This window comes from Ailuropoda melanoleuca, chromosome 6 (genome assembly GCF_002007445.2).
Source record: "Ailuropoda melanoleuca isolate Jingjing chromosome 6, ASM200744v2, whole genome shotgun sequence".
Classification (NCBI taxonomy): Eukaryota; Metazoa; Chordata; class Mammalia; order Carnivora; family Ursidae; genus Ailuropoda; species Ailuropoda melanoleuca.
In genome coordinates this window covers 19,515,433-19,529,059 of record NC_048223.1, presented here as the reverse complement: position 1 = coordinate 19,529,059, position 13,627 = coordinate 19,515,433, and the positions used below count along the sequence as shown (strand labels likewise).

The 13,627-nt window shown below is 37.7% G+C and overlaps 1 protein-coding gene across 8 annotated transcripts in view; it reads left to right on the top strand.

The window, feature by feature from the left end:
• The window catches only part of TBC1D5 (TBC1 domain family member 5), a 542,532-nt gene that overhangs the window by 295,036 nt on the left and 233,869 nt on the right, over nt 1–13,627 (top strand). For 6 of the 8 annotated variants that reach the window (XM_034662026.1, XM_034662027.1, XM_019795438.2 and 3 more), the window contains 4 exons: nt 3,282–3,390; nt 4,871–4,960; nt 5,072–5,146; nt 6,258–6,325. In XM_034662026.1, the coding sequence (XP_034517917.1) occupies nt 3,282–3,390; nt 4,871–4,960; nt 5,072–5,146; nt 6,258–6,325 (342 nt within the window). The remainder of the gene's footprint in view (nt 1–3,281; nt 3,391–4,870; nt 4,961–5,071; nt 5,147–6,257; nt 6,326–13,627) is intronic. The other 2 variants (XM_034662029.1, XM_034662030.1) reach the window with 1 other exon arrangement.

Genomic DNA, 13,627 nt, shown 5'->3' with positions numbered 1-13,627 from the left:
TCAGATTTGGGCTGTTACAGGCACACTATTTACTTTTTTTTAAAATATAAGACAAAGTTTAGGAACTACCTTTCCTTTATTTTTGTTAAGCTGAAAAATTCCACCCCTGACTTGTCAATAACTTAGTATTCTTTGCCCATGTCCTGATCTGATTCAGGAGTAGGTCCCCATTTGTATTTATGATTGTAAAAAACTTTTATTTTGGTTTAGCTCCTCCTCTGGGGGTTAACTGTTCAACATTTTATCCCCTGTGGGCTGTTGAATCTCTAACAGCCCAGCTTTCAGGATGGCATTTGAGCGCCTGTTGGGCTGCTATTATTTTCTACACTCAGTTATAATTTTTAGGTATAAAACTAGTTCTCCCTTCTCTATACTGCCAGAGTGCTTCGCCTTCACCAGATTATTGTTGGTTTACAGATCGATCTACCTCCTTAACTTCATGCTTTCTCTAATGTCTCTAGTGCTAAGCACATAGTAGGCACTGTCATTTGTGTTTACTCCGTATCACTGTTCATTAATGAAACACGATACCATAGAAGAGCAAGACAATGAAGTATCTGTGGCCTTCGTGTTCCTCTGTTGTTAGGGCTCTTCATCAGTTTAAGGCGTTAAACCTTAATTCGAACTCTTAAGTACCCTGAATAAATTGAGATGACTGTGAATTCCAAAGATAATGTTTCCATTTCACATGCCCCAGTCTCCTGTTCTCTCTACCGACACTGTAATCAAGGCCCAGGGTCTTATTTAAGCTAACAAATAATCATCCTTCATTACATAAGTAGTATGTAACTTGACCTTAAAAGGCTGCGTAACTTGACAAGATAGCAGTGAATCTAGCCACCAGCTGTGTCTACCTTCACACTGTCCTGGTCCCTGTGAATAGGAGCTGATTTTGGAAGAGGCTGGGGGAGTTGTTGCCTCACACTTTCCTCTCTTATCTGGAACATATCGGTGATTTCAGGCCATGGAACTGCATGGTCTTGCACAAATTTTGATTCTTTTTGGGTTCAGAATCCATTTAAAATCTGCAGTTTTTGCTTGCAGACCACAAGCTATTTAGACATGCTTAACATTTTCTGAGATGTACTCATTGCTTATCTCATCTTTGAGTACTGCTAAAACTGGATAAAAACAAAACCTGAATATGAGATGTGGATAATATATGTGAGATTGTTGGGAAATGGATAATGTATTTAAAATATGGGTAATACAAATGGACTAATGTGATTAAAAAAAACATTTCTTTGAGCTTGGAGAGGCTAAGAATTACTTAAGCATGAAAACAGTGGAAAGAGCATCAGGAGAAAATAATGTTAGATTTAAATTTATACACAAATTAAAAAGCTTCACTATGTTGAAAACCAAGGTATTGGGTTAAAAAGTATATGTGTGTGGCAGACATAGGTGTGATGTTTTTAATGTATGAAAAACTCCTCCTTTGGGTCAATAATAAGGCACACTAAAATAAAAACAATCTTATAATTAGTATTAACAATAATACTAATTTTTAAAAATGTTCTGATATACTAGACATGCTTCTGAGGGCTTTTCATGTATTTTAATCCTCACAATAATTCTTTGAGGTAGATGCTATTATTTCATTTTACAGATGAGGAAACAGAGGCACAGGGACATTAAGTAACTTGCCCATGCTTGCACAGCTAGTAAGTAGCTAGTAAATTGTGTACTGTTTCTGTGAAGGCATGGCTGTCTTTTTATCACAGGAGTGTGGTTCTGCTGTCCATTCTTTTAACCACTATCCTGTGGTTCTTAAAACAGGCAAAGGACAAGAAAGGAAGTTTTTAAAAAGAAGTAATAAAATGACTCAAAAGCATGACAAATTTTCACTTTCACTAATGATACAAATGCAAATTAAAATAAAAATGAAGTATTATTTTCTCTTACGAGTGGAGTGTTGGGAGTAAGAAATTTTCATGGAGTGGTGGTAGGAGTGTCTTTCTTCAGTATGGAGCTGGAGTGCTTCTCTCATTTGGCATACTTAGCCGCTAGCCCCTCCTGGCAGAAGGCTTTGGGATCCATGCTGCAGGGCCGAGCTGGAAGTTCTCCAGCTTGTGGCAGTGAGGAATGTGCCATTGTCTGGGTCACTCTTCTGGAAAACTCTGTGGAGAAGATACTCACAGTCAGGTGTTTTAGTTGTAGGCGTACAGTTGGTTGCAGTACTGGCTCTAAGAGACCATAGTGCGCGAGGCTTGTCCTTTCTCAGAATGAGTCAGGTCCTGCCAGTGACAACTGCGTGTATCTATTGGAGGATGGTTGAGGGTTTTAAAGGTTTTATTTTGAGGAAGTCTCTCTGAAGAGATTGCCGGGGTTTCAGCCTTGATGATAAGTTTTAAATTAAAAGTTTATTGTGGCATTATGAAATCTGAGAGAAATTTCATAAAGCTGTGCTCAGTAGCCTCTACTGTTGACAAATGATTCTTGATGTTTAGTTTGGTACAAGATGCAGGGAGTATAGGTCTACTTCCTTTATTCAAACTCAGTAAATGGTTTGGGACAATTAATTTCCAATTGTTTCCCAGTAGAGCAGATTTACTTGTATATTAATGAGGCACAGGTGTTAGGCCCCTGGTGTCTGCGTGCCTGGGAGGCATATTTCAGTTGTTTATCTACTCAGCCGTAGGTACTGCAAGGTACTCAAGCTTGCCTTTAACAGTTTTTACAGTGAGGCTTTTTAATTTTTTGATGTTTTTTTCAAATTTGCCTGCACCTGTTAAAATTTTAAAACTGATCATGTAGAAAGAAGTTGCAGAGATTTCAATAGTAAATAGCACTAAAAGTTAAAGAAAGTAGTCTTCTATTATATTTAACTCCCCAGCCTGACACTAAAGAGAAATGGGTTCATTTAAACAGATATTTCATGTGAGAAGCCAATATAATCAACGGTACCCTTTTTGTTGTGTATTTTTGGAGCAGGTATGTCTTTGTCAATGGCTAAAGCAGTCATATATTTATATTAATATTCATTTTTTTCTTGTTTCACTGAACTGCACTACCAACATTTTAGAGGAAATGGAATAGCCTCCTTAGACATTATGAATTTCAGTAGCTGGCATAATTATAGCGATCTACATATTCATTAAACCTACAGAAGAACTGTGTCCAAAAAGACAGCCATGCGTTCAGAAACAGTACACAACTAAATATATACGTTTTAAAAGTTGCATTTCTTAGACTTATTTAAAATTAATTTCCTGTAGCACTCCTTTCCAAGCAGAGAATTTTAACAAAAGGATGCCTATGCTTTGGTTTCTTGCATATAGGAAAGAATGGGAAGAACTATTTGTAAACAACAATTACTTGGCAACAATAAGGCAGAAGGGGATTAATGGGCAGCTGAGAAGCAGCAGGTTCCGCAGCATTTGCTGGAAGGTAAGAAGAAAATATTTATTTACAGTTTGTGGTTGCAGTATATCAACACATTACCTGATGCCCTGGGAGATTACCCATGCAGGGGATCACTGAATTTTCCAGGAGGCTTCACTCTCGATTTTTTGGCCATCCATGTTTATCTTTCATAGGACATTTACTAATAAGGTTGAACCACCTTCGTCCCAAGGAACTGGTGATGGTAAAGGAGTCATTTGAAATAGCTATTCTTTCATCTCATTTGATGGAGCAGAATTCAAAGCAACACCTTTACATCCCCCAGAGGCTTCTGCAGAAATCCTTGAAGCCAGGCAGAAGCAGAGGAGAATTTACTTCCAGCTTCCCACTGTATCAAGTGCGGCCGTTTAGTCACCCCCTTCTTGCTTCAGAAACAGCAGATGGAAAAGAGTTTTCTTTTTTTTTTGTTTTTAAACTGGAAGCATAAAGTGAAGGACAGCAGGGAAGAGAAGTGGAAGAAAATTAGGTCAGTCTCCTAAGAGAAGGGGCCCATTGATTACCAAAACTAGTAATAATCTACAGTTATCTTTTTTAATTGCCTAGAAATATTGTCCCTTTTTGTTCTCTCAAAGTGAATTAATTGAGGTTTAGATATTTCTGAAATGACTTCTACTGAAAGTTTTTTAGGTTTTATCTGCATAAATTGAGCATACAGAGTCTGTGCAAGTAAAGACAGTAAGAAACATATGATGTATTAGACAGTTTTAGATTTAATAATTTAGATTTAATAATTAAAATACATTTTTCTTCTTTTAGATGCAGGCAGTAAAGGCAGGAGACCTGCTGCTAGAATATTTGTATACAGATATTTGTGCCCCACCCCCCATTCCTTGTTGTTTAACTTTTAGTATCCTTCATTTGCTAAAAATAAACTCAAATCCAGATTTATTTTAATGTTGTATTAAACTAAATTAAATCAAATTTGTCTTTTTAAGAATGCTTGTTATTTTCATAAGCCGGTTGCCAGTTGTAAATTACATTTCTGCCGTAAAAGGAATGACTTCACTTCTCGAGCTGTGCCCTCAGGTTGTTCCTCTCTGTCCTTTACCCGCCAGTTTTAAGACAAATCTTAAACCTTGAAATTAATCATTGGACTTTGTGTCTGTCAATACTCCATTAATATTAGACTGTAAAATGGAAATTATACTTGAACCTCAATGCATTCTTGTTCATTTTTAATACAAGTCTGGAGGGGAACTTAATTCAGCTTTGTGGTGTAGCTTTTGGGATCTTGTACTTTCGGCCTTTATTCACTTTTTGAATTGTCCAAATATATATAAACATTCCCAAATATAATTCATTGGGAACTGGAATGATATGAATATGACATACCATGAATATGAATATCTCCTGCAGTATTCAATGTGAATATCTGTTTTAGGTGATTCTGTTTGGCATAGTTTTATGTGTTATTGCTTTTTAGGATTTTTATGAAAGTTTCCTTTTTTTTTTTTTTCCTTTACAGCTATTTCTTTGTGTTCTTCCTCAAGATAAAAGTCAGTGGATAAGTAGAATTAAAGAATTAAGAGCATGGTATAGCAACATTAAAGAAATAGTAAGTTGTACTTTAATTAATGTAATTGCTTTCTCATGAATGCTTTCAGAGTCCAGTAACCTCTGATCTTTGTGTGTGTGTGTGTGTGTGTTTTCTTTCATTCCTTGCCAGCACATCACAAACCCGAGGAAGGTTGTTGGCCAGCAAGATTTGATGATCAATAATCCCCTTTCACAGGATGAAGGGGTAAAGTTCACCTTTATTCATATATCAGCTTCTTTAGCCCATAAGAATATGCTTATGAGACTGGTTATCAATCACCATGAAAGCAGTGTTATTTCATGCCAGTTAATTTTTTTAACTCCATATATTATGCAACCTAAAACCTGATGGAAATTATTCCATGCTATATTCATCCTGTGTTGTAGGAGGTTTGTGGTCTATTTCTGTGGAATGGCACTCTGGAGAAGTCCCAGGGGACCGTAAGAACTCAGGGTAAAATGGAAGAGCATAAATAGCAGGATAGAACTATTTTATCAAGGTTGTAGTGGGCAATGGGGAGGCCAGAAAAGCCTCCCTTTATGATAAAAATAGGAAAGTGTTCACTTGGTGGGACTAACTTCCAAGAAGAAAAGTGACTATTTGGAGTGAGTCTATTAAGAAGTTTTTAAAGATAATGAAAAAGATCTGCCTATCCCCACTGATATTCCAGCAAAGACTAAGAATAATTACTACTTTAGAAGTATTGTATAATTTCTTCAGTTGCTGCTGCTCTAATTCCTATTTCCCTCTTAACAGAAATTATTTTCCAGCTAATATACAACACTAGCATTTCTTTTTTTACCTGATACATATAGCTGTTATGATACAGTCTATAGTATAGCAGCACAGAATAGTAAGTGCATTTTAAAAGGTATCTAAAACTCTGTTTGATCATAAAACCAAGCTTTGCAGAAAACATGATGTGTCTTTCTTGGTGCATTGGGAGTTGAGGTCAGGTTCAAGTGGAGACCAGTTGGCCTATGGCCCTGCTCTAATCGAAGCAGACCTTTTTGTTGTTTATAAGGGAAGTAGTGGGTATAGAGCAGCAAAACTGTCATTCACTTTATACAGATAATACAGAAATTTAACATGTATACAGTATTATTATTGGAAAAATTGATGTTAGTGTAAGGATGTGTTTCTGATATTAAACTAGTTTTTAATAAAAATTATTCCAATTTCATGTTTCTTCTCCACAATGTGAAATGATAACTCAGAGAAGGATAAATTTGATCACTTACATTATTAAATTGAGATCATAAAAGTCAAGCAAAGATGTAAGATTAACTTAAATAGGTTGTTTTCCTTATTTCAGAGTCTTTGGAACAAATTTTTTCAAGATAAAGAACTGCGATCAATGATTGAACAAGATGTCAAAAGAACGTATGTAGAACTTTCAGTAATTCAAATTGGTGTTATCTCTTTGTAATTTTAGTAAAATACAAAATCCATAGAGTTTTAATTGAATGCAGTATTTGCCTTGTATTAGTAACAAAGTTATTGTGGCCATTTTTGATAGTAACAATTATTTTCTGTTCTTAAAATATAGATTCCTGTTTTCCCTTTTCAACATAAATTATTGGATTGATAATCTTAAAATAATATTTAGTCTGTTTTTCAATTTTCAACAATGATTTAAAATCATGTGCTTCTGATTAGGGTTATATTATGTGGTCATAATATTGGTATTGCTAGAAAAATTTGTCTCTTGGTTCACACCTTTGAATCCCTTTCTAACCAAATTGCTTTTTTAAATGACAACTATTATTTATTTATTTATTTTTTTTTAAAGATTTTATTTATTTATTTGACAGAGATAGAGACAGCCAGCGAGAGAGGGAACACAAGCAGGGGGAGTGGGAGAGGAAGAAGCAGGCTCATAGTGGAGGAGCCTGACGTGGGGCTCGATCCCATAACGCCGGGATCATGCCCTGAGCCAAAGGCAGACGCTTAACTGCTGTGCCACCCAGGCGCCCCTGACAACTATTATTTTTAACCTCCTTTTTTCTATCTCTCTTGAAGTCATTCGGGTTTGCAAACAACCTCTTCTCTCAGTCTACTTAGTATTTACCATGCGAAAGAGTTGTTTCCTTAGCACAAATATCCATGACTTTTATATATTGTGCTTCATCGTTCTGGGTCATGTAGTGAGAAGTACATGGAGTTTGTGTGGGAAGGTCCTAGGATAAGTTCTAGCAACATATGCTATAATTTTTTTTTTCTCAAAGATTTTATTTATTTATGTGACAGAGAGACAGCCAGCGAGAGAGGGAACACAGCTGGGGGAGTGGGAGAGGAAGAAGCAGGCTCCCAGCAGAGGAGCCCGATGTGGGACTCGATCCTGGAACGCCGGGATCACGCCCTGAGCCAAGGCAGACGCTTAACGACTGCGCTACCCAGGCGCCCCAACATATGCTATAATCTTAGGCATTTTGCTTTGAGTGACCAGCTTTCTTCAGTGCCCTTTTCTGTAAAATGGGGATAATAGTTAACCTTAAAGGATTTCTGTAGATTAATAAATGTACATTGTAACAGTAGTATTTAGATATGTTTACACTTTTATTTTCTTAAGATTTAATCATCCTAGAGAAAGAGAGAGAGCATGAGCATATGTGAGCAGGGGTGAGGGACAGAAGGAGAGGGAGAGAGAATCTCAAGTGGACTTTATGCTGAGCATGGAGCTCAAAGTGGAGCTTGACCTCATGACCCTGAGATCACAGCCCTACATCATGACCTGAGCCAAAACAAGAGTTGACTCTTAACCGACTGTACCACCCAGGTGCCCCTAGATATGTTAACACTTTAAGTTGTAAACAGTTACATAAATGTTAGTTAATTTAATCATTGGATCTAGGATGGGCCATGTATTTGCAGAGTCATGGATATCCCTAGTGCCACCTTTTTCCAGGTTCTTCTGTGGCTTCGCCTGTCTGCTTCACTCCTAGTTCAGTGTTACAAGGTCTAGGCCTTGTTACAAGGTCAAGGCGTCTGGCTCTCTGACATTCATCTCTTTCCAGGTTCTAAACACTGAATAATCAGATGACATAGACTGGTATTAAGGTTATACTACATATTGAACAAATCACATTTTCTATTTTAAAATGATAATCAGTGGAGGGATGCCTGGCTGGCTCAGTCGGTAAAGCATGTGACTCTTGATTTTACGGTTGTGAGTTCAAGCCCCACATTGGGCCCACACTTTACTTTAAAAAATAAAAATGAAAACAATGGAATCATGTGTTCAGAGTACAACAGAACTGTATGTAACTGGCAATGGTGGCAGGTTGAGGGGAGGGAGGTATGGGATCATTTTGATGAGCTGAGCTATCTAAGTAACCCAAGAGTAACCAATTATAGGGAAACTACCCTCAGAGGAATCGTGTGGCAGTGCTTGACCTCTAGCATATAGTTTCAGAAAGTAAAATGCCATTGTATTGGTGTACAGGAGGCACTCGAATATTTGTTGGAAAAAATAAAAAAAACTGAATTTCCTGACCAATCATTTAAGTTAACTGTATAATCAGTGGCAGTAAAACAGGCCTCTTAAGAATAAAATGCATGGTATAGATTGCTAACCAAATGGTAAAGGCATCCTTTTTTTAAAAAACTTGCTAGGCAGTTATCTTAGAATATTTGAGAGCTTCAGCTCAAAGTGACTAATAAGAAGGATTATGATCAATCTTTCTACTGTTAGCAAATGAAAATAGAGGCACCGTGACACTGGAGCGGAGTCACACCCACAGAGGCCCTGTGGGCCAGATTGGTTAAAAGACAAAGCAAACAAGAGAAGGGGAAAATAAAACTCAGACAGCCAAACCTCATAGGAAGTGGCATTGGGAGCCCATTGATTATTTTGGTTACTTAATGCAAACATTTATGCTTTGCTGTGTGAGAAAGTGTTATTTTTTGAAAAGTGTGTCCTTGTAACTATTTGGTTTTGTATTTTCTATGCATTTTTCATATATTTGAAATGTGTGCATGCATGTGGTGTGTATAACACATGTATGGCTAACTTTTTCTCTTATAATTTGTCTCCACTGGTACATTTGAATTCAGTTGGCAAACCTGAGATTCAGGGATGGCAGTTAGAAATCCTGTAGTTCATAGCATAGACGAAGGAGGTTGCATCTTCTTCCCCAGAAGGCTCTTCCATGGCTCTCCTCCACATTTAGAGGAAGTCTCCTTGCCATCTCTATATAAATCTTGTGGCAGGTAACTTAGCTTGTAAGGTAAGATTGTCAGTCCTTTAAGCCACCAGATTGCCTAATGATAAAAGCTGAATAGCTTGAATAATTTTACTACTTTAGGTAATGCATTCTCTTTATAATGCAGGACACTATCTAAAACCATGGTTTTCAGTCCAGTCTGTAAGGCAGCTCATGATGCAATAGGAGAAGAAAAGAAGAAATACAGCTCAATGAATGTTATACAGTGTTACTCATTTACTAGCGTCTGTGATAAGAATTTTGTTTTTTACTGTACATTTACTGAGTGTCTACTATGTTCCAGCCACATCCTTTGCATTTCGGGAACAGAGTGGTGAATAAGACAGACAAAGTCCTGCTTTCATGGGATATACGTTTTAGTGTTGGGGGTGGGGGGGGAGTGAGGCAGTCAGCATGTATAGATAAAGAGGATAATTGTAAAGGATGATAATTGCTGTGAAGAAATAGAGCAGGGTGATGGGATAGAGGGATGGCAGCTTTAGGAACAGTTAGAAAAGGCCATCTCGGTGAAGATGACATTTGAGCTGAGATGTGAAAAATTTTAAAAAGCCAGCCATGTGAAGATCTGAAAGAACATTCCAGGCAGAGGGAACAGCTAGTGCAAAGTCTCTCAGTGAAAATAAACTCAGTGTTTTGAGAAACTGAAGTGGGGCAGGTATGGTGGGAGGTAAGTGATTTAAGTAGGGAAATTTGGGAAAGAGCAGATGCCAGACAAGCGGTGCTGTAGGCCAAAGTAGAGAGTTAGGGTTTTATTCCAGTTGCAATGGGAAGCCACTGGGGGATACTGAGCAGGGGTGTGATACCTTAAAAGCTCATTCTGGCTGCTGTGCAGTGGGGTGAGTAGAGGTGAAGATGGAATCTGGGAAAGTAACTAGGAGTCTTGTGGTATGATTCCACATTAAGTAACATTAGTAACTTAGATGAAAGATGTAGTAATAGAGATGGTTAGGAGTAGATAAGTTGAGGATATGCATGTTCTATTTTTAAATACTGAGAGGTCATTATATGTAGTTTTCTCACATTTGTCAGTTCTCTTCCATTTTTACTGCCTGTTTTAGGTCCTTTTTTTTTTTTTTTTTACCTCCTATCTAGAATCTCTCACTTGTTTAATTATTCTCTTCAGATCTGTTCTCTTTCTCCTTCAGTCGAATCCATGTGTTACAGCCTTATTTTCAGAAAACACGTGTAGTCATGCTACTTGCCTAATCTTAAGCCTTCTCTGACTCTCTGTGTTCTGCAGAAGAATGGACTTACCCAGACCCCCTAACACACACATGGTTCCCTTTTAGAGTTTTCCAGCTCTCTTTCTCTTACTGATGTCTTCTTTAACTCCACTGCAGTCTGAGAGCATGATTTCTCATCTGCCAAATTAGTTTAGGTGTGTTTTGGGGTCCAGAATGTGGTGTATCTTGGTGAATCTTCCATGTGAGCTTGAGAAGAATGTGTATTCTGCTGTTGTTGGTTGAAGAAGTACATAGATCTCAATATATTCAGTAGATTGATGATGTTGAGTTCACCTATATCCTTCTGAATTTCTGCCTGCCAGATCTGTCCATTTCTGATAGACGGTTATTGAACTTCCAACCATGATAGTGGATTTTAAAAGTTCTCTTTGCAACTTTATTAGTTTTGCTTCACACAGTTTGATGCTCTGTTGTTAGGTGTGTATATGTTAAGGATTGATATGTCTTCTTGGAGAATCGACCCCTTTATCATTCTGTAATACCCTTTTTTAAAAAAATCTTTTAATTAGTGTTAGCCTGGGGGCGCCTGGGTGGCACAGCGGTTGGGCATCTGCCTTCGACTCAGGGCATGATTCCGGTGTTATGGGATCGGGCCCCACATCAGGCTCCTCCACTATGAGCCTGCTTCTTCCTCTCCCACTCCCCCTGCTTGTGTTCCCTCTCTCGCTGGCTGTCTCTATCTCTGTCAAATAAATAAATAAAATCTTTAAAAAAAAATTAGTGTTAGCCTGGTATATTTTTGTCCATTCATTTACTTGTTATCTAAATGTGTCTTTGTATTTAAAGTGGGTTCCTTGTAAGTAACATATAGTTGGGTTGTTTTTGATCCACCCTGACAATCTCTGTCTTTTAGTTGGTGCATTTAGACCATTGACACTTAAAATGATTATTGATACAGTTGGATTATTATCTATCATATTTGTTACTCTTTTCTATTTGTTAACTTGTTCTTTGTTTCTATCCTTGTCTTCCACCCTTTTTCATCTTTTTGTAGTTTTAATTGAGCATTTTATATTATTTCATTTTCTTTACTTTCTCAGCATACCAGTTATGCTTCTTTTACTTTTTTTGGTGGTTGTCTTGAGTTGTACAATGTGCATTTTAGGTAATCCAAATCCAATTTGAAATAACACTAATACCGCTTCACTGATAGTGTGAGTACTTTATGATAACAAAGTCATCCTAATTCCTTCCTCCCATCCTTTGTGTCATTGCTGTTATTCATTTCGCTTGTATATGAGCATATGTACACCTATGTGTATTTGCATATATACGCACATATAAGCATATGTAGTGAATACATTGTTAGTATTTTAAACAACTGGTATCAATTGACGATGAGAAAAATAAAAGTTTTTATTTTACTTCACTTATTCCTTCTTATGTTCTTCCTTTTTCTTTTAAATCACTTCTTGTGAGACAGGTCTACTGACAACAGATTCCCTCAACTTTTGTCTGAGAAAGTCTATTTCTCCTTTACTTTTAAAGGATAATTTCACAGGATATAGAATTCTAGGTTGGTCTTTTCCCTCTGTCAGTACCTTAAATATTTCACTTCACTCTCTTTTTCTTGTGTGGTTTCTAAGTAGAAGTTGGATGTTTATGTTTGTTCCTGTATAGGTAAGGTGTTTTTATTTTTGCCCCCCCCCCCGCTTTAATGACTTTATTTTTAATTTTCTGTAGTTTGAAGATGATATACCTAGGTATAGTTCTTTTGGCATTTACCCGGCCTAGTCTTCTCTGAGCTTCCTAGATCTGTGGTTTGGTGTCTGACATTAATTTGGGGAATTTTTCTGTCATTGCTTCAGTTATTTCTTCTGTTTCTTGCTCGGTGTCTTTTCCTTCTGCTATTCCCATTATGTGTATGTTACATCTTAGGTAGTTGTCCCACAACCCTTGGATTTTCTGTTTGGCTTTTTTTCTTCCCCCCAGTCTTCGTTCTCTTTGCTTTTCAGTTTTCAAGAATTTTGTCAGTCTGTCCTTTAGCTCAGAGATTCTTTCCTCAGTTATGTCTAGTCTACTAATAAACCCATCAAAGGCTTTCTTCATTTCTATTACAGTGTTTTGTTATCTCTAGCACTTCTTTTTGATTCTTTCTTAGGATTTCCATCTCTGCTTTCATTGCCTATTTGTTGCTGCATGCTGTCTACTCTATCCATTAGAGCCCTTAGCATAGTAATCATAGGTGTTTTCAAGTTCTGATCTCATAATTCCAGCATCCTGCCTTGTCTGGTTCTGATGCTTGCTCTTTCTCATCAAATTGTGCCTTTTGCCTTTTTTTCTGTCTTCTAATTTTTTTCCTGGTAGCCAGAACATGATGTGGTAGGTAAAAGGAACTGCTGTAAATAGGTCTTTAGTACTGTGGTGATAAGGTGAGTGGGGAGGGGAGGTATTCTTTAGTCCTATGATTAGGTCTTAGTCTTATCAGTGAACCTGTGCCTCTTGACCATGACCTTCACAAGTGTTTCTAATTCTCTACACCCTCTTAGATGGGACAGAATGGTTAAAGTGGACTGGAGTTGGGTATTTCCCTTCCTCCAGGTCATTTAGGGTCTAAGAATACCCCAGCAGATTAGGCTCTGGTTAACTAGTTTTCCCTGAGGGCAGGTTTTTGTTGTTGTTGTTGTTGTTGTTGTTTTATTTTTTTTGTTTTTTGAGGGCAGGTTTTATTAAGAACAGAGTGCTATGTTCAGAATGAACCCGCCCTCCCCACCCCCCTACTGGAAGCTGAGGGGATTTTTTTTTCCTGTGGAAGCCGGGTTAAGCTCTTGGAGGTGTTCAGGGGGGCCTCCCTATTATTGGGTCCCTCCGAGTAGTCTCAGAGTTGTCCATAATGAATTTCTAGCAGTCCGTTAAGTGTAGTTCAGGTTTTCCTATTCTGCGTTGGTTCCCGCCAGGGGTTTTGCTTATGAATTCTGCTCTGGTGAGTTGTGACTCCCTACATTTGCCTGTTTGCCCTGTATCCTCCCCTCTCTTATAGATCCAAGAAGAGTTGTTGATTTTTCAGTCTGCTCAGCTTTTTACTTGTTGGGAAGGAGTAGTGAGGTCCAAGTTCCTTATATGCAGAACCAGAACTGAAGTCCCTCCACAGTTCTGTTTTAGATCAGTGCTGTGGCATTATTTCCTGAATGAGTTTTGTGCTTTCCATTTTCCATGTTTTGCGTTACTTGCTTGTCCTCTCTTGGAATGCTGCTTCTCCCCATTGCTCTCTCTTG